The following is an 18,172-nucleotide window of genomic DNA, read 5'->3' on the forward strand; positions in this document are numbered from 1 at the left end:
CCCCTCTGCAGGCAGGCCCCGCGTCCAGGACAAACCCGCCCCGCACACGCGCGTGCATGCAAGTCCGCGCTGCCCCCCCACCCCCGCCCTGCCCCGCCCACCAGGCTCGAGGCGAAATTCAGAGGAAATCGGAGTGAATTTGGTCTGATCAGCAGCAGGGAGTCCGGCAACCGGGGCTTCCGTGCGTTTAGTCATCGGGTCTACGTTCCTCCCCCGCCCCAGAGAGAGCCAAAGGCAGCGTGCGGGGATGCAGACACCCAGAAGGACAGACAGAATAAAGCAATGGGGGGCCCGCAGGGGACAGGCCCACCAGCCGGCCCCTGGGAAGTCAAGGTAGGCAGGCGGATGTTGGGCCCATAGAAGGCGGGGGCCGTTGGCGCCCACCCCCAGCAGCTGGGAGACAGGGAAACCCACTCTGCACCGTTCCCACGAGATCAAAGCCTCCAGCTGCCCGGGAGGCGGCGGCCTCCGTGTGCGGGCCACCTGGGCCCGTGACCCGCCGCCGCCCGTCTCCAGGCCTGGCCAGGCTCCTTCTCACCACCCAACGGGCGCGTGACCCCATTAGGCCCCAGCTTCTCTGGCCCTTTTGAATTTGCAAATGAAAAAAGCCCTAGACAAGCCTCAAGTGGACGAAAGCCAGACGCCTCGCGCTCAGTGAGAACAGATGCTGGCTGAGCCTCACGGAGGTCATGGACGGCGGCCACCTCCCCCCAACGCCATGGCCAGACCGCAAGGAGGCCCGAGGGGCGCACGAGGAGCCCCGTACCCGCCCACCTGGGGCTGGAGTCGGAACAGGCGGGGCAGGGGTTAAACCCCAGCCAGGCAGCTCTCAGCTCCGGCCCAGATAGCGAGACTGACTGAACGCACCGAACCCCTGCACGGGCGCAGCCCCCTGCAGTTTGCAAGTGGCTTCCTGTCCTGGAGCCTCACCCCAGCCCCCATGGCATGGGTGTCCGCTCCCTTTGTACTGATGGGGAGAGGCCCCCAGCCAGTGAACTCAGGACTCCGGTCTCTTGGGGGACCCCGTGGACGCACAAGGGGTGGCCTCTCTTCGAGGCGGTTCAGCGTCTCCCTCTCCCTCCCCAGAGACCTGCGCAGTCAATAACGGCGGCTGCGACCGGACGTGCAAGGACACGGCCACCGGCGTGCGATGCAGCTGTCCGGTGGGGTTCACGCTGCAGCCCGACGGGAAGACATGCAAAGGTCAGGCTGAGGGGGGAGGCAGCCGCGGGGCCTGCTCTGCGCGGCACAGCAGGGCGGGGGGTGTGGCACACTGGGGACCACGGGCGCCAAGTGTCAGCTGTCATCTGGGGGCCCCTGGGAGCAGGCACCCCAGCGGCGGGTCCATGGGGGTTGCCTGTGCTCTGGACAGTGGCCTGACCTCAGGCTGTCCTGGCTCAGTGACCCCTCATAGCTGCCCAGGGGCACGGCAGGTGCCTCGCTTGAGCCACCCTTGGTCAAGCTACACAGGGGGGTCAGGAAGCTCAGGCCGCTCACGTGGGTGTGACTGCCCTCTTGTCCCCATCGGAAAGACACCGTCACTGGAGAAGGGGGATGGGGGCCTCAATGAAGGACTAGGGTGCACAAGGCTCCTTGTTTGGAACTGGAAAGTGAGAGTTTGGGAGGCCGAGAGCATCCTTGACCTTCAGTGCGCAGGATCACGCTGCTCTGCGTGAGGACAGAGCTTCCTCCCTCTGGTGCCCCGACCCCTCCCAGGGACCCTGAGTGTCTCTGGGGCTGCTCAGCGGCCTGCAGGATCCCCGGGAAACAAGGAGTGAGGGGGGCTGGGAAGCGAAAGCAGCCCTGCCTCGGGGGACCAGCCAGGCCCTGGATGTCCCGAGCCCAGGGGGTGAGGGGCAGCCCCCAAGGCTCCAGACCACACTTCAGGTCCTGCAGCCTCAGCCGCTGCCTCCACCCCGTGCCCGGAAGCCAGCAGGGCTGGGAGGCCGGCAGGAGGGAGGATCCTGAATTCACAGGTCCAGCAGGTGGAAATATTGACAGCAGGGCTGGGGCTGACGTCCCGGCTTTGAGGTTGGCTATTTTGTGGGCTGTGAGATATGAGCCCGTGAAAATAAGACAGAGTGAGCTCTTCTCCGTGGCGCTTTGCTGGAAGGAACCCAGTGACTGTGTCAGAAATGACAGTTCTCTGCCCGTTTACTTGAAAGTGAAGCCTGGGGAGCGCCCCTCCTCGCCCCTGCAGAGCCAAGGCGCATTTCTGCAGGCAGCGGGCAGGTGGGAGCTGTCCCTCGCCTGGATGCCACGCCAGGATGCCTGGCCGAGTCACCAAAGCCTCGCTGTCCCCACACGCAGTGATGCACGGCAGGTCCGGTCCCTGCCCTCAGAGTTGGGGCCACCTGCCTCCCTCCAGGAGCCGCGCCCCTCTGGCCTGGAGGGCGGGACGTGGCGCAGAGGCTGGGAACCAGGACCCGTGGCAGCCGATGCGGCCAGGTCTGGGGAGACTGGGGCGGCCGGGCAGAGAGCGCAGTGCCTGTGAGGAGGAGACCTGGGGCTCGGTGAGGTCAGCGTGGTGAGGTCAGGTGGCGAGGCCTGGGCTTTCATTTGGAGACCGTCCCCGTCCCCGGCCACGTGGGAAAGAGCGGGGGGCGGGGGCCTCTGGGCAGGCTCCGGAAGGCAGCAAGGCCGCCGCTCCGGCGCCCGGCTGGGGAGCACAGGGCTGGGCCAGTGTGGCCGTCGATGCAGAATCCACACACCCCAGGGCTGATCTGTGGGGGCCTGAACCCTCATGACACCTGCAATGCAGGGAGCCTGACTGCGGGGTTCAGCATCCCCGGGGGCTCACTGGGAGTTCTGGGGCCCTTGGCAGGGCAAGTCCAGCTGGGGATTCCCGGGGAACCCCGTGTCGGCAACTCTGTGAACATGCACGCCTGGCCTTGGCCGGGGCCCCAGGGAGGGTATCAAAGGAGTGATTTCAAAGGTTCGGTGTTTTCTGGAAGCCAAAGGTTGTTGTCAAGCAGGACTGATGCCTGGAGGGCAGAGGTAACCGAGGTCCCGGAAAACCCAGAGCTGAGCGCCCTGGGCGGGTGGGGCACCTGGTGGGGGTCGGGGTGGAGAGGCGGGCGAGGGGAAGCAGGGTGTTTGCCTAGGCCGTCGGGGCCGCAGTGGGGTCTGGAGGATTTGGCCCACAGCCTTGCTTTATCTCAAGCTTGCGGACCGTGCGGGGTTCCAGCCTCAAGGCCCCTGTTGGATGCTGCGCCCCACTTGATATTGGGGAGGGGGCACCTTACCCCTCGATTCTTCTGTAAGGAAGGGGGTCTGGGCCTCAACTCCCCAGGCTAGAGCTGCATTTCCTCAGGAACCCCAGCACCTCATCTTTCCAGAAAGGCCTGGGAGAATCCCCCCCACACCCGGCCCCTCTCCTCCCTCCCCCAGCCTCCCTGCTGCGCCGGCCCACTCCCCCAGGCCCGCTCCTGCTCCTGCCCCAGAGCCCTCAGTGGGGCAGGCAGAGGGGGCAGAGAAGAGCGCCCCCCGCCAGGAGCATCCGCAGGTGCCTCCGAACGTCCCCGGAAGGCCCAGCCCCCTCCTCCCGTCTAGGACCCAGCCCCTCCCCTGCATACCGCCCGGCGGGCAGTCACTGGCCAGACCTCATGTCCCTTGGGCTGCGGACAAGCCCGATGCCCCATCCGTCCTCACAGCAGGTCCAAGGCAGGGAGCAACGGAGTCTGGGGCGAATGTCAGGAAGGCTTCCCGGACGGCCAGGCCTTCCCAGGGCCAGGACGGCCAGGCCTTCCCAGGGCCAGGTGGGGCCGTCTCCCTGGTCCTGTGAGGGGTGGGCGGTGGGCAGCCTGGGGCTGCCGGGTGCGGGACAAGGCTGCCAGGGCTGGGCCACAAGCCGCAGAAGGGCCAGGCCTCTGTCCCGGGACAGTGGGGCCCTCAGAACCTTCTAGAAGTTGGGAAGTAGGGGACACGGCTGGTTTTGCCTGCCAAAGGTGGTGGGGGACAGTGGAGAAGGGATGCAGAGGCTGCCCTTGAGGTTCACCAGGTCAAAGGTCAAGGGGCTGTGTGAGCCTGCGCCCCTCCCCAATCCCAGCTTCCCTCAATGACCCCCCACAGCCACCAGCCTGGCCGCAAGCAAACATGCCTCCATCCCTGTCTGGTTGCCATGCCAGCCGCTTCACCCACAGGCCCAGATGGGGAAGGGTGTGGGGCCGGGCCCCAGGGGCCGAGGCCTCCCTGAGAAGGCAGCACGCCTGCTTCATGGCCTCAGAGGACCCACCTGGACCGAGGATGCCGTGAGCAGCTCAGCTGGGCGGAGGGGCCTGCGGCTCAGGAGGGCCCTTCCCTGCCCGGCTCCACACAGACGCTGGCTTCTGCCTGCACCACAGAAGCCCCCTCTGCCCACACACAGGGGATGCTGGGGAGGGGGCCCCAGAGGCCCCTGGACAGCCCCTTGCTGGATTTGGCTTCCTCTGGGCCCGGGAGAAGGCCTGTCTTTGGCCCTGATGAAGCTGGGCTCCTCTGTCAAGTAGGGGGCCTGGTCCCCTTTGCTTTGACGTGACTCGGGCTTTGCTAGAAAGAGCACAGCCTGGGCACCAGCACAAGGTGGCCCCCAGGGGGCGCAGTGACCACGGGCGGTTACACTGCGCCGGGCGTTGCTGGTCTGACGTCTCTGGATGAGACTTGGCAGGGAGGGGCAGACCAGGGACCCAGACGCACCCCTCAGCAGCCTCAGCCTCAGCCTCCGTGACCCCCCCCCGTGCCCACTAAGTGCGGGGGATGAGCCACCCGCTGGCCTGCTGCCCGCAGTGGCTGCACTGCTGACCCTCGCATGGCTGCAGGCTCTACCACCTGCCCCAGGCCTCCACTGTCGGGGGCTCCTGTCTTGCCCGCACAGTTCCCCGGGGCCGCAAGTACCCGGCCAGGTCGCGGGCGGCACCCGGGCCTTCACAGAGTAGCCCACGCTGCCCGGGCTGGCGCTCAGCTGGGCACAGCCCGGGCAGCAGCCGGCCAGGCGGAGCCCGAGCTCACCCCTTGCGCTGCCCGCAGACATCAACGAGTGCCTGCTCAACAACGGCGGCTGCGACCACTCCTGCAGGAACACGGTGGGCAGCTTCGAGTGCGGCTGCCGCAAGGGCTACAAGCTGCTGACCGACGAGCGCACGTGCCAAGGTGAGCCTGCGCGCGCCAGCTCGTGAGCTGCGGCCCCGGGGGGCAGCGCGGGCCCCGGGACAGCCATCAGGGCCATCTCCTCCCGCCGCTGCGGACAGGGTGGCGGCGCAGCTCCGGGTCCCCCACCCCCGCTTGGAGGCGAGCGCTGCACCTGGTGGAAGTCTCTGCACCTGCAGGCGCGCTCCCCAGGCCTCCTGTGGGGCCCCTGGGTGCCGCCTGGGCGCAGGGGCAGTGGGAGGAGAGGTCCGGGCCGAGGCCAAGAATCACAACCCAGGGCAAGTCCAGCAGATGTCCAGGAGCTGGTGAGAGCCCAAGGAGGAGCGGTGCAGAGAGTGGTCAGGGAAGGCCTCCTGGGGGAGGGCGACCTGGTGAAGTGCTTGAAGGACAAACAGGCGTTTTCCAGGAGGACCCAGAGGGCCACACCGACCCAGGACGTCGCATTACTGGACAGAGGGGCTGGGGGGCCACGGGGAGCCTGTGGGGTGGGATGAGACTCCAGAAAGGAGACGGGGTGCCCTGTGGGGGCACCTCTGGGAGAAAGCCCTGGTAGGGAGGGTCTTTGCTTGGCCCTTGGGACCTCGGGCTGGGGGCCCCAGATGCCTCCCCCGCCCTTGCTGAGCACCACACAACCCCCGGGACCCTGCGCTGCCACCGCCAGCCTCTGCTCGCAGTGCCCATGCGGCCCTCCCGTTCCTTCATTCCAAACTGGCCCCATCCTTCGAGGTCTAAGTCAGCAGCACTGGGAGGTTTTCCCAGATAAGCCCCCACCCCAGAAGGATCACATCCTACTTTCCACAGTCAGGAGCGGCCCCTGCTGCGTCAGCACAGTCGGCACGGGAGGCTGGCTTCGTGTCCCAGCTCAGCCGCTTCGCAGGCAGGTTCCCGCGAGCGTGGATGAAAACCTACGCAGGCCACAGCCGAGCGCGAGGCATTCACGGGCAGAGATGCGCAGGAATCCCGTCAGGCCCAAGTGTCCCTACTTCACGCGCCCCTGACATGTTGCGAGATGCTTCTCACCCAGAAACGCGGGTGGGGGGGAGACGCAAGGGGAAGTCGGGCAGCGACACGGGCCGCGGTCACCGGGCGGGTCTGTGCCCTGAGCCCCGGGCCCTGTGCAGACCCGGGAGCCGCAGGCGGGGGACACCTGCCCCCCCCCCGCCGCACCTGAGGCCCCTCCCGCCTTGTGTCCCTGTGGCCGCAGACATCGACGAGTGCTCCTTCGAGCGGACCTGCGACCACATCTGCATCAACTCCCCGGGCAGCTTCCAGTGCCTGTGCCGCCGCGGCTACACGCTCTACGGGACGGCCCACTGCGGAGGTCTGCAGCCCGCCCGCCAGCGCCGCCTCCCCCCCAGGCACGCGCCTGGCCGCACGGCCACCTGCACTGCACCCACACCCGCCCCCCCACCACCTGGCGGGCCCGGGAGGGGCCTGGGGAGGCGGGCAGAGGGGCCCGGCCCAGGCGGGGGCAGGGGCGGGGCAGTAAGTATCCGCGGGGGCCAGGCCGGGCCAGCTTGTGAACACAGGCCGGGAGTCCGCAGTGACGGGACCCCAGCCCAGGGCGGGGTGCCGGCTGCGCAGGGGATCCCACAGACAGTTGGTTCCAGAAGCAGAGCTGGCTGCAGAGAGCGCGGAGCGCGAGACGCAGGGCCTCCAGGAGGAGTGTCTGGGCCTACATGAGGGCGCGTGCCAGAGGGTCCCCGTGTGCAGAGGCGCCGAGGCCGGGGGAGCACAGGGGCGGCTGGTGCAGAGGGGCTGTAGGGAGGGGCATGTGGCGGGAGGTGCAGACAGGAAGGGCTCTGTGAGCCCAGAGGCACAGGCTGGAGATGGGGAGGGGCTGGAGGTGGGCTTGTTCCCCATAGGGTGAGGCGCCCCTCGGCGGTTCAGCACGTGCGCTGTGGTCAGTTCATGCCGGAAGATGGCTTTGACCACCACATGGCGAGAGGAGACCCAGGGCCCAGACAGGAGCAAGGGCTGCTGGAACCTGGGCAGGAAGGGGGCTGCAGAGAAAGGGAAGGTTCTGGATGCAGTCAGGAGCCAGAAATGGGACACGGTAACGTGTGGGCAGGGCGGGAGGCACTGGGGGGCCAAAAATGGCCCCGCAGTCCGGAGTGTCTCTTTCTTTCCTGGGAACGGCCACACTCCCTGAGCCGGGCAGCCGTGGACGCGGGCAGGGCCAGGCGGTGAGGTGACCAGGCTGGTGCTGGGGGGGCTCCTGGAGGCGGGCTGCAGGTTCTCCCAGAGGGGCTCCCAGAAACCTGGACCCCGGCCTCCGCGGCCCTCCGTTCCCCGCCCATAGCCGCAGGTGCCACAGCCATGTGCAGCGTGAGCGGGGTCCAGCCCTTTGTCCATCTCCAGCCTGTGCTTCTGGCCTTTGGAGGTCAGAGGAGGAACAGAGGGGCTCAGAGGTGACTCCTTTCACCCTGATGCCTTCTATGCAGGAGGGAAACTGAGGCTGGGAAGGGGCTTGTCCAAAGTCACGGGTGAGATAAAGCCTCTTGATCCCACGAGACTGACCAGACCTCGGTTTGTGCCCCTCCCCCCCGCCATGGCCCGCGCAGCTGCCGGAGTTCAGCCAACCACTGAGCTCCCTGGGGTGTGCACGCGCGTGAGCACAGGAGCTCCCTGGCGTGTGCACACATGTGCGGCGGGCACTGCATGTCTCCCTGAGTGGCAGTGTCGGGCTGGGGTCAGCCGGGAGTCCCCTCCGGCGCAGCTGGGCCCTGGCTGGCGGCCCCGGCCTGACCGCTGTGCGCTTGCAGACGTGGACGAGTGCAGCGTGAGCAACGGGAGCTGCGAGCAGGGCTGCGTCAACACCAAGGGCAGCTACGAGTGCGTGTGCCCGCCAGGGCGGCGGCTGCACTGGAACCGCAAGGATTGCGTGGGTGAGCGGCCGGCAGCATCCGGGACCCTCCCAAGAGGGCGGCGCTGTCCTCCCTCCTCCTGCCGCCGGAGGGGAGGGGCAGCCCGCGGGCCCCCAGGTCCCTGGGCCCTCCCATTACCAGCAGGGCTCTCTGCTGCCGAGCTGCGGCTGGGGGGCGCTGGGACAGGACTTACGGGAGGGGTCAGAGAGCAGCCAGGGGTCAAGCCTGTGGGCCAGAGGCCGTGGAGGCGGAGGTCTGGGGGCTGCCCAGAGAGGGTCGCAGGCGCAGAGGCCAAGGGGCTGTGTCCTGTCCCACCCTGCCCTGCCCGTGGGAGCTGGTGTCGGGACACGGGGTGTCAGGGCCAGGGGGCAGCGCACCGGCTCCCTGGGCCAGACGCCCGCACGTCCAAAGGGGGCGTCCCCAGCACCTCCGGCCAAGGTGGTCCCGTGGGCTCGGGGCCTGGGGGGCGCCTGCTGGCCCAGCTCAGCCCCATCCCACCCTCACCCCTCCGATGTCCTCATCCTCCACAGACACAGGCAAGTGCCTTTCTCGGGCCAAGGCCTGGCCCCAGGCCCAGCTGTCCTGCAGCCGGGCAGCCGGTGTGGAGAGCTGCTCCCTTTCCTGCCCGGCCCACACACTCTTCACGCCAGGTAACGCGGCGGCCCCCAGCCAGGACGGGGCTCCCTTCCCAGGCCCCGGGGGCTGCCTCTCAGTGTGGGTGGGCGGCAGGCTCCTCCCCCCGCCCCGCATCCCAGCTCCCTCGGCGCAAGCCAAGTGACAGAGGATCAGCCCCGACCTTCATCTCCTTCAGCCACCGCTGAGCCCCCCGGGTCAGGGGGCACTGGAAGGGAGGGGCCCAGGCCCACCTCACCACCGGCCTCTTCGCAGACTCGGGAAACAGCTACAGCCTGAGCTGCGGGGTCCCGGGCCTGCAGGGCAAGCCGCCGCAGAGACTCAACAGCACCAGCGCCAGCGCCGGGCCCAGCTGCTCAGGTAGCCCCGCCTGTCCCGGGGACCCCTTGAGTCTGCGTCCAGCACCCGAGGTGGTGGGGCGAGCCTGCCGGGAAGAGTGTGTGCCGGGAGCTAAGAGCTGGTGGGCCCAGAACAAGCAGGCTTCAGGCCTGGGCGTGGCAGGCGCCTCGGCAGCTCTGAGGCTCCAGCCAGGGCGCCGCACGGCCCAGTGACTGAGGGTGTGTGTCCACGGGCCTCGGACTCCATTCTGGTGGCGTGAGCCCCATCCTCAGTGGCCTAGAAGCTCCACGCCAGGGCTGCCCGGAAGGCCCTGAAATAAGGGTCAGGGAGTGGCCTCAGGGCCAGGCGCCGGGTCCCAGGTCCCCAGCAGCTGCACCCACAGCAGCAGCCTTCGTGCCCGGGCTGCTGAGGTCAGCATTGGGGGTGCATTTGGGTGCATTCAGTGCCTGCATGTGGGGTTCTCAGCGTCCGCTGGGACCCCTTAGTCCAGAGGGCTGGAAAGGAGTCGGCAGGCTGGGCCCCTTCCTTGCTTCCTCCCCCTCTGCTCTGCCCCTCCCCTGACCACACAAGCTGCTGCGTGAACCTGCTTTGGGGTTCAGGGAGCTGGGGTCCTTCCTCTCCCCCTCCACAGAGGATTTCTGGCTGAGGCCCCCTGCCTTTACCTTGACCCCACCATCCACGCTTCCGCCCAGGCCTCCCACGGCCCCCGACCCCGCCACCTCCCTGCCCACAGGAGAGGCCACCACTGGGGGGATTTGGCCTTCCCCAGGTGCCCCCACCACCCCCATCAGACAGAAGGCCCGCTTTAAGGTCCGAGATGCCAAGTGCCACCTCCGACCCCGCAGCCGCGAGCCAGCCAAGGAGGCCTCAAGGCAGCAACTGCTGGGTGAGTGGGCCTCCGAGCCCAGCCCCCATGGCGGCAGGCTCCCACACTCCAGGGCCAGAGCCCCGGCACCAGGGCGCTGAGTTTCCTGGGGTGGCCTCCCTGTCCTCCACTCTGGCCCCTGAGCCCCAAGGGCCCTGCCTGGCGCCTCTGACAGGGTCGCCTCTCTTGGGAAGCCCAGCATTTGGGTGGAAAACGCAGGTCCTGCCCCTGGGGCCCATGGCCGCTGACTCGCCGGGTTTAGGTGAGCGCCCTGAGCAAGGGCGGTGTCTAAAGGAATCACAGGCCTCTCGTGGCCTAGTGAGTAAGACAGCCCAGAGGATGTCGGGGAAGGGGAGGGGGAGGGAAGCCCAAGGCAAGCCTGGGGAGCAGGAAGGCACCCCAGCTCTGTGTCCAAGAAGATTCCTAAGCCCCCAAGGATTGCTCCCCAGCCTGACCTCCTGGGCCCTCAGCAGGCCTCACCTGGGCCCCGAGCCGTCCTGCACAATGTCGCTCAGGCTCACGTTGAGCTGCCTCCCGCTCCAGCAGCAGTGGACTCAGAAGGGCCCGGGGCAGAGCTGGGCACAGCCTCCAACCCTCATGAAGCCTCCACCCAGCCCTGGCCTTCTGCAGCCTCAGTTTCCCCACAGCACCATGGGCTCTTTGGCAAGGTGGTCACCTGCATGCAAGGCTAGGCAGGGCCTGCCCCAGCCAGGCTACCTTTGCCACAGCAGTCCCTCCCTTGTCTAGAAAGCTGCCACGTGACCTTTGTGGCCCTCAAGTGTGACTCCTCCAAGAAGAGGCGCCGTGGCCGCAAGTCCCCATCCAAGGAGGTCACCCACATAACGGCAGAGTTTGAGGTCGAGACAAAGCTCGAAGAGGCTTCAGGTGGGTGAGGGCTCCCCTGTGGGCCAGAAGGGGTTTGTGTGAAGCTAGGGCCCCTGCTGCCGGCTGTGGCCCCAGGGGAGCAGGCTCAGGAGACAGCCACGGGCCCCCTCCTGAGCCGGGCCTGGAGGGGCTGATGCTGGTCTCTCGCCCCGCAGACGCCTGCGGAGCCGACTGTGTGCGGAAGCGGGCCGAGCAGAGCTTGCAGGCGGCCATCAAGACCCTGCGCAAGTCCATCAGCCGGCAGCTGTTCTCCGTCCAGCTGGCCGGCACCGAGTACGAGGTGGCCCAGAGGCCCGCCAAGGCCCTGGAGGGTCCGGGGGCCTGTGGCGCTGGCCAGGTGCTGCAGGACGGCAAGTGCGGTGAGTCCCTGCCTGTGCTCTGCCCCCTGTGCCACGGGGCTCGACGACCAGCACACGGGCAGCCGTGTGGGTGAGGCCAGGGCAGCAGGGGCAGCAGCCAGGGGCCAGTTGCGTGAGGCTGGTACTTGACCAGAGTCCGGATTCCGCATTTCGTTGTTAGCGAACTTGGGCCTTGGCGTTGTTGGGCCTTGGCGTCCTCCCGGCCTCTCTGTCTTCTGCTCCATTCCTGACCTTGTTAGTCCAGCGCTCAGATGGTTCCCGTTGGGCCCTGTGGGTGCCCTACACCCACTCCGGTGCCCTTGGCCTATCCCACTCTCACTGTCTGCACTGACTGTCCGCACTCTCACTATCAGACTCAACCTGTAGCAAAGCATGATGGGGGGAAGCCAGCCGGGGCCCCGTGGCTAGTGTCCCCTGCTTCCCAGCAGGGCCCAGCCACAGAGCACAGGTGCCAGCAGCCCCGCAGCAGCTGAGTCCAGGGCATGTGTGTGTGTGAACATGTGTGCATGTATGTGTGTGCATGTATGTGCATCTGTGCACCTGTGTGTGCATGTGTGCGAGTGCATGTGCGTGCATGGTCACCCCACACCTCCCGCCGCGTGGAGTTCTTTCTGACCTTCCTCTTCCTACGCGGCCATCTCTCCTCCGCGGAGACACCTGCTCCCTTTCTCCCTAGCAGCTCCCGTCTGCCCATCAGTTTGCTTGTTTGCTCAGTGGCGCCACTTCCGTGTGCTGTGACAGCCCAGGCCCCCTGCTTGTGCCGTCGCCCCAGCCCCTCTGCCGCCCATTCTCAGGGGCAGCTCCATCCCCGGGAGGGACCCGGGAAGGCAGAGGAGCGGGTTTGGAGGAGGTGACCCGGGGCATCCAGGAGGCACCAGGCACACAGAGGGCAGGGCTGGAGGCCAGGTTTGGGGCAGAGAGCACAGAGGCCCAGGGGGTGCTTTAGGCCACAAGCACCCAGCAGAGCATTGTAGGCCCTGAGCCAGCGCTTCAGGGTCTTCTCAGATGGCGCCTCCCAGCTCTTACCCCTGCTGTCCTGGGTAAGCCAAAGCCCCCCTAGGCCCTCGAGCTCCAGAGCTGAGGGCTGTGCCTCTCTGGTGCCCAGGGCCTGGGCGTGAGGCCGCAGGAGCCAGACCGCCGGCCGCACTCCCCAACCCTCCAGCAACCTGTCCCTTTGCCTCCACAGTGGCCTGTGGGCCCGGCACCTTCTTCAACGGTGAGGTGGACCAGTGCGTGCCGTGCGCACCGGGGACCTACCAGGACGTGGAAGGCCAGCTTGGCTGCACGCCATGCCCCAGCAGTGACGGGCTCGGCCTGGCTGGTGCCCGCAACGTGTCAGAATGTGGCGGTGAGTGTGGCTGCCCTGGCAGGTGTGCCCAGGTCGGTGGGCGGGGGGCGGTTCTCAAGTCCCCAGAGGCTCCAGAGCAAAGGCCGGATGCCTTGTGGTGTCTGTGGAGCTCCTTGCAGTTCCCAGACGGCTCGGCACTCGCACAGCCTGGCCGCCCTGTGCCTCCATGATATGGGGCCCCGCCGTGGCAGCACTACTCTGCCCCATGCTCGGTCTGCAAAGACTTCAGTCTATAAGTACGTGGTCACTTCCGGGGCACCTGGCGTTAGCAGTGGTGGCACACGGGCCCCCTGTGAGCCTGACGCCCACGTAGCCCCTGCATCGTCATGGAGACGCACACGGGGTGAGTTGCCCATGTGGGAAAGCTGGGCCTCAAACCCCGCAGCTCGCCCTGCAGATGGCCCGAGGGGCCCCTCTCAGCTCCTTTCTGCAGTTAGGTTTGCAAAGGGCTTTCCCACTACGACCCCCTCTTAACCTCGTCTGTGCAGTGGGGCTCCCCAGGCCACTGTGAGGGTCACCCAAGAGGATGGGCTGGTAACGGGCAGGGGGTGACATCCGCAGGTGGTGCCAGCCCCCTCGGGAGACAGAGCTCACGCCTGCCTTGAGCCCCTGTGGCCCCCCAGGACTGTGGTCCCTGCCGGGGGCCAGGCACTACGGGTGCAGGGCGGCCACACTGGCTGGAGCAGAGAATTCTAGGGTCTGGGCTGAGAGGAGCCACGCCTGGCCTTGCCCAGCGCTGAGTGCCCCCGCGGCCTGGCCCCCTTGGAATGTGCTGTCCCTTCCCTTCGTCCCAGCTGTGCCTTTGGGATCCTCCCACCTCGCTCTGCAGCCCCAGTCCCCGGAGATGGGCTCGGGTATGGCCTGCCCCTTGGGAGAGCACTGGGAATAAATGACCCACCAGCCTGCACACGGCGGCCTGCTCTGCCCCCACCCACCCTGTTGGCTGTCCTGGCAGCTTTCCCTGGGGCGGTAGCACCCCGCCCGCCAGCCTGAACCAGGACCTCTGACTTCCAGGCCAGTGCCCACCCGGCTTCTTCTCCAGCGACGGCTTCAGGCCCTGCCAGGCCTGCCCTCTGGGCACGTACCAGCCCGAGCCCGGGCGCACCGGCTGCTTCCCCTGCGGAGGGGGGCTGCTTACCAAGCACGAGGGCACCGCCTCCTTCCAAGAGTGCGAGGCCAAAGGTGAGGGCGTCCCATGCACCCTAAGGGAGTCCCCTTCACCCCTCTCGTTCCTCCATGACAGACATCCTGGGCCTGCAGCGGCCGGCGGGCAGGTGACCAGCCTGTGCCGCGCTGAGACAGGGTCCGGACAAGCGCCCAAGGCCGGGGGCGGGAGCATGAGGGGCTGCCATCCCGCGGGGAGCGGCTGCTTCTCAGGTCCGGGGGGCACACTGAGCTCCTGGAAGGAAGGAGATTTCGGAAAGTGTGGAAGAAGGAGCAGCAGGGGGAGGCCAGGGGGTCTGCCAAACTGGAGACCCTCCCTGCGGGGTCACCCGGGGTTCTACAGTCACGCTGCTCCCCCTTCCACCCCAGGCCCCACAGTCCCTGGCGGCCTGCTCCCCCTTCCTCATGCGTCCTCCCAGCCCCCCAATGCTGCCAGCAAAGGTGGCCCCTCCGTCCCACGCCCCCCAACATACAAACTGCTCTGAATCTTCCCCCAACTCTCCAGCCCCTCCCTCCAGCTCTCACCAGTTTCCTCCCCTTTACCACTACCCTTCCAGAAGGTGTATCTGCTTCCCCCCCGACCCCCCACCGATCTGCCTGACTGTACCCAGATAATTGCCCCATCGAGGCTGCGGCAGGACCCTCCACTGCCCGGTCCCTCCTCGGTCCGCAGCCCCTGCAGCAGCTCCGGGGCTCCTGCCCTGCTCACTCCAAACAGCCTCAGCCCCACCTGCCCCAGGTCCCCCCACCGTGCTCACTCCACGCCCCCCGCTGGGTGACAACGTGCTTCTAGCCCCCCTTGTCTTCACCTGTCGCCCCTCCGGACACAGCAGCTCGTCCGCCAGGCGCTCGAGGAGACCGGGTGCCGCCCCACGCTCGTCCCTCCACCTGCCTGCAGCCCCCAGCTCCATCTTCTGCGCAGACCCCACTTTGGTGACCTCTCACCACTGCCCCCAGCCTTTCCTGGGCCCCCAACCTGTGCCTTGGGGGCCTCTACCCCACCCCCTGCCCACCCCAGGGCTCGTGAACTTGGGCAAGGGGAAGGCAGGCGGCAGCCCTGTCCCCCAGCAGGAATGCCTGGGCCTCGCCTAGTGCCCAGGCGCTCCCCTCGTGACCTCTGACAGCACCCCCCCAGCACCACTCCCCCTCGCTCAGCCACACCTGGCACCACACCCCCACAGGGCCCCTGGACAGCCCCGGGCAGCTCCTCATCAGTCTCCCCTCACTTCCCTGCGCCATCTTCCCTGGACCGCCGCGCGCCCCACCTCTGCCACACCTGCTTTGTGCGCGCGGGTGTCAGCTCGGCCGGGGCCACCGGGGACACGCTGGCAGCGTGGACACCAGGATCAGGAGTGGGGTGGGGGTTCAGCCTGGGCAGGGGCGCCAGGCCTGAGGCAGGGAGGCGGGCACCGTGCCCCCGGCGCCCTCCCACCAGCACCCCCCACACAGTGCACTGCTCCCCCGGTCACCACTACGACACCGCCACCCACCGCTGCGTCCGCTGCCCCGTCGGCGCCTACCAGCCCGAGTTCGGCCAGAACCACTGCATCGCCTGTCCCGGCAACACCAGCACCGACTTCGACGGCTCCACCAACGTCACGCACTGCAAGAGTAGGTGCTCGTCCCATGGGGAGCCAGGGGCGCTGGGAGGCGAGCGGTGGCGGAGAGGGAGCCCTGGCCCCATGGGGACCCCCAAGACCCCATCAGGATCCCCAGAGATGCCCACTCTGCCCCGGCCCCGTGAATCACGGGGGCGTGTGCTCCGCCCGGCCCAGGCCCTGGGTCTGCAGAGAAACACCAGCCCCACGCGAGGCAGGTGGGAGGGGGGACAAGGAGGCTGCGGGCACTGCAGGGCCAGCACCAGGGCCTCGGCGCGGGGCAGGCCGCATCAGAGTTGGGGAAGTTGAAGCACTGCAAGCCCCTCACGCGGACTCACTTGCTGTCTTTATTTTGGGTATTTTTAATTCATTCGAGTGGGGGTGAGGCAGCCAAGGGCACCCCGTGAGGAGGAGCCGCTCGGGCTGGGCCTCCTGGGAGAGACCACAGCCCTGAGGGGCGTGGGCCAGGGCCTGGCTGGCTCCCAGGGAGCCCTGACCAGACTCTGGGGCCCTGGTGCCCACAGACCAGCACTGCGGGGGCGAGCTCGGCGACTACACTGGCTACATCGAGTCCCCCAACTACCCCGGCGACTACCCGGCCAACGCCGAGTGCGTGTGGCACATCTCGCCACCCCCGAAGCGCAGGATCCTCATCGTGGTCCCCGAGATCTTCCTGCCCATCGAGGACGAGTGTGGGGACGTCCTGGTCATGAGGAAGAGCGGTGAGTGCGGGGCGGGCGGCTGGACGGGGGCCCTGCCCCCACCACACACCCATGTGCACACACATAAGCCACACACACACACACACACCCCATGCTGTCGCCCGTGTGCAATGGGAGGGCTGAGACGGGAAAAGCATGGGCTGTCCCGGGCCCCTGGCCGGGCAGAGCCTCCCCAGCACCATCTCAGCACCCCCAGGGCTGAGCCCCGGAGGAACAACCCTCAGGAACATTCCCCTGGGAGCTGGGAGCAGGTGCAGCCCTTTGGGCAGGCCCAGGCACCACAGATCAGCAAGCTCACCCCTGCTCACAGCGAGAGGGGACTTCCCACATCTGACCCTTCACCCTAGCCTGGCTCCGTGCTGGGAGTGGACATGAGCCAGTGAATAAGGACATCACCGGAGCAAACCAGGAGCATAGTCAGGTGGGGATGGAGCCGTCAGGGAGGCTTCCTGGAGGAGGGGGCATGGAAACCAGTCTCGGAGATTGAGTAGGCACTGGGGTTGAGGATGGGGCAGGACATTTGAGGCAGAAAGAACAGGCCAGAGACTAGAGAGCTCCAGTGTTCAGGGCGCTGGGTGTGTGGTGCTTGGTGAGGAGGTGCAGCCCGAGGCAGGAGGACGGGCAGGAGGACCTTGGCTCCGCGAGCAGCTCAGGACTGTGCCACCCCCAGCCTCGCCCACGTCCATCACCACCTACGAGACCTGCCAGACCTACGAGAGGCCCATCGCCTTCACTTCCCGCTCCCGGAAGCTCTGGATCCAGTTCAAATCCAATGAAGGGAACAGCGGCAAAGGGTTCCAGGTGCCCTACGTCACCTACGATGGTGAGCGCGGCCGGCCGAGCCGCCCAGAGCCCTGAGCCCACACTCAGCCCCCACCTCGGGGCCACCAGTCGGCAGGGCGGGGTGCAGACAGGCCGCAGGGGCACGGGCGGGGCTGGTGGGGGCACCTGGGCGTCTGCAGACTCGGGTCAGGATCCTCCCACACAGGGCTCTGAGGGTGGACAGGGGTTTTCTGGGCAGCCCACCTGGAGAACACCTGGGGGGAGGCGCCTGGCAGGAGCGGGAGGCCGGGCAAGGTGAGAGGCAGGCTCAGCGGGCTCCCCTCACGCCATCCGCGCTCTCTGTCCGGCTGCGCAGAGGACTACCAGCAGCTGATCGAAGACATCGTGCGTGACGGGCGTCTCTATGCCTCGGAGAACCACCAGGAAATCCTGAAGGTGAGGGTGCTCCTCCTGGCGGGGAGGACAGTGGTGCCCGGACGGGGAGCAGGTGCACACCTGCCTGCCGGCTCTGCGCCTTTCCTCTGCTCCCTTTTTAAACAAACTGTTCCTGGAACCCGCAGTTGAAGCCAGTAGACTATGAAAAAGCAATGGGGGCCTCCCCGGGGGTGCGGCGGTTGAGCGCTGGGTTGCGAAGCTGCCCGCGGCCTCTGCGGCGCCTGTTCGATCCCCGGCTGCTCCCCGGCCACCGGAGGAGGGTCCCACATGGCGCGCAGACCTCTCCTGCCGCCCGCTGCTCCCCTCAGCAGTGTACTTCCGTCCTTCTGCCTGCTCTGCTCCCCGCTCTGGCTCTGGTGAATCCTCTCACCCTCCCGCGCTTCTGACTGTGCCCAGTGCTCGTATAAATAAATAAATAAATCTTAAAAAGAAAAGAAAAAGAAAAAGCAATGGGCCTGTGAACACCGAAAAGCTATTCATGGCACAGTCTGTGGGGTCCCCACCCCAGACCTACGATGGGGGTGCTGAGGGCCCAGCCACCCCTTGGCCTCACCCCGCGCCCGCTGGCCTTGCAGGACAAGAAGCTGATCAAGGCCCTCTTCGACGTGCTGGCGCATCCCCAGAACTACTTCAAGTACACGGCCCAGGAGTCCAAGGAGATGTTCCCGCGCTCCTTCATCAAGCTGCTGCGCTCCAAGGTGTCCCGGTTCCTGCGGCCCTACAAATAACGCTGGCGGAGCCGCCTGCGGACGGCGGGTGCATGGGGGGCGCAGAGCCTGCCCCACCGTGGGGGCTGCGAGGCGGCGCCTGGGGCCGTGTCCCCCGTGTCTGCCTTCAGGAAGAGCCGGCAGCCGGTGGGGGAGCCGCTGGGGGACCGCGCCCGAGGCCCACTGCCCCGCCCACCACCCCGCCCTGCCCCACGGGGATCCCACTGGAAACCCCTCTCTGCCTGTTCCCTGCGGGACCCCAGGGTGCCCTCCCTGAGCCGGCACCAGGCGCGTCGCCCAGCCTGCCGCCCCGCGGGTGAGTCCCATGGCAGGTGCCCTGGCC

The 18,172-nt window shown here is 67.5% G+C and overlaps 1 protein-coding gene across 3 annotated transcripts in view; it reads left to right on the top strand.

Annotated features, from left to right (window-relative positions):
- SCUBE1 (signal peptide, CUB domain and EGF like domain containing 1) overlaps window positions 1-17,850 on the top strand; it is a gene marked incomplete at both ends in the record, with an annotated part of 78,836 nt that extends 60,986 nt beyond the window's left edge. For all 3 annotated transcript variants that reach the window (XM_084256249.1, XM_084256250.1, XM_084256251.1), the window contains 16 exons: window positions 1,087-1,203; window positions 5,005-5,127; window positions 6,329-6,445; window positions 7,890-8,012; window positions 8,522-8,641; window positions 8,880-8,984; window positions 9,733-9,849; window positions 10,576-10,713; window positions 10,869-11,072; window positions 12,259-12,420; window positions 13,435-13,602; window positions 15,034-15,195; window positions 15,707-15,904; window positions 16,575-16,727; window positions 17,043-17,122; window positions 17,698-17,850. In XM_084256249.1, the coding sequence (XP_084112375.1) occupies window positions 1,087-1,203; window positions 5,005-5,127; window positions 6,329-6,445; window positions 7,890-8,012; window positions 8,522-8,641; window positions 8,880-8,984; window positions 9,733-9,849; window positions 10,576-10,713; window positions 10,869-11,072; window positions 12,259-12,420; window positions 13,435-13,602; window positions 15,034-15,195; window positions 15,707-15,904; window positions 16,575-16,727; window positions 17,043-17,122; window positions 17,698-17,850 (2,240 nt within the window). The remainder of the gene's footprint in view (window positions 1-1,086; window positions 1,204-5,004; window positions 5,128-6,328; window positions 6,446-7,889; window positions 8,013-8,521; window positions 8,642-8,879; window positions 8,985-9,732; window positions 9,850-10,575; window positions 10,714-10,868; window positions 11,073-12,258; window positions 12,421-13,434; window positions 13,603-15,033; window positions 15,196-15,706; window positions 15,905-16,574; window positions 16,728-17,042; window positions 17,123-17,697) is intronic.
- Window positions 17,851-18,172: the final 322 nt, after the last annotated feature.

Source organism: Talpa europaea, assembly GCF_964194135.1.
Source record: "Talpa europaea genome assembly, chromosome: 15".
NCBI lineage: Eukaryota > Metazoa > Chordata > Mammalia > Eulipotyphla > Talpidae > Talpa > Talpa europaea.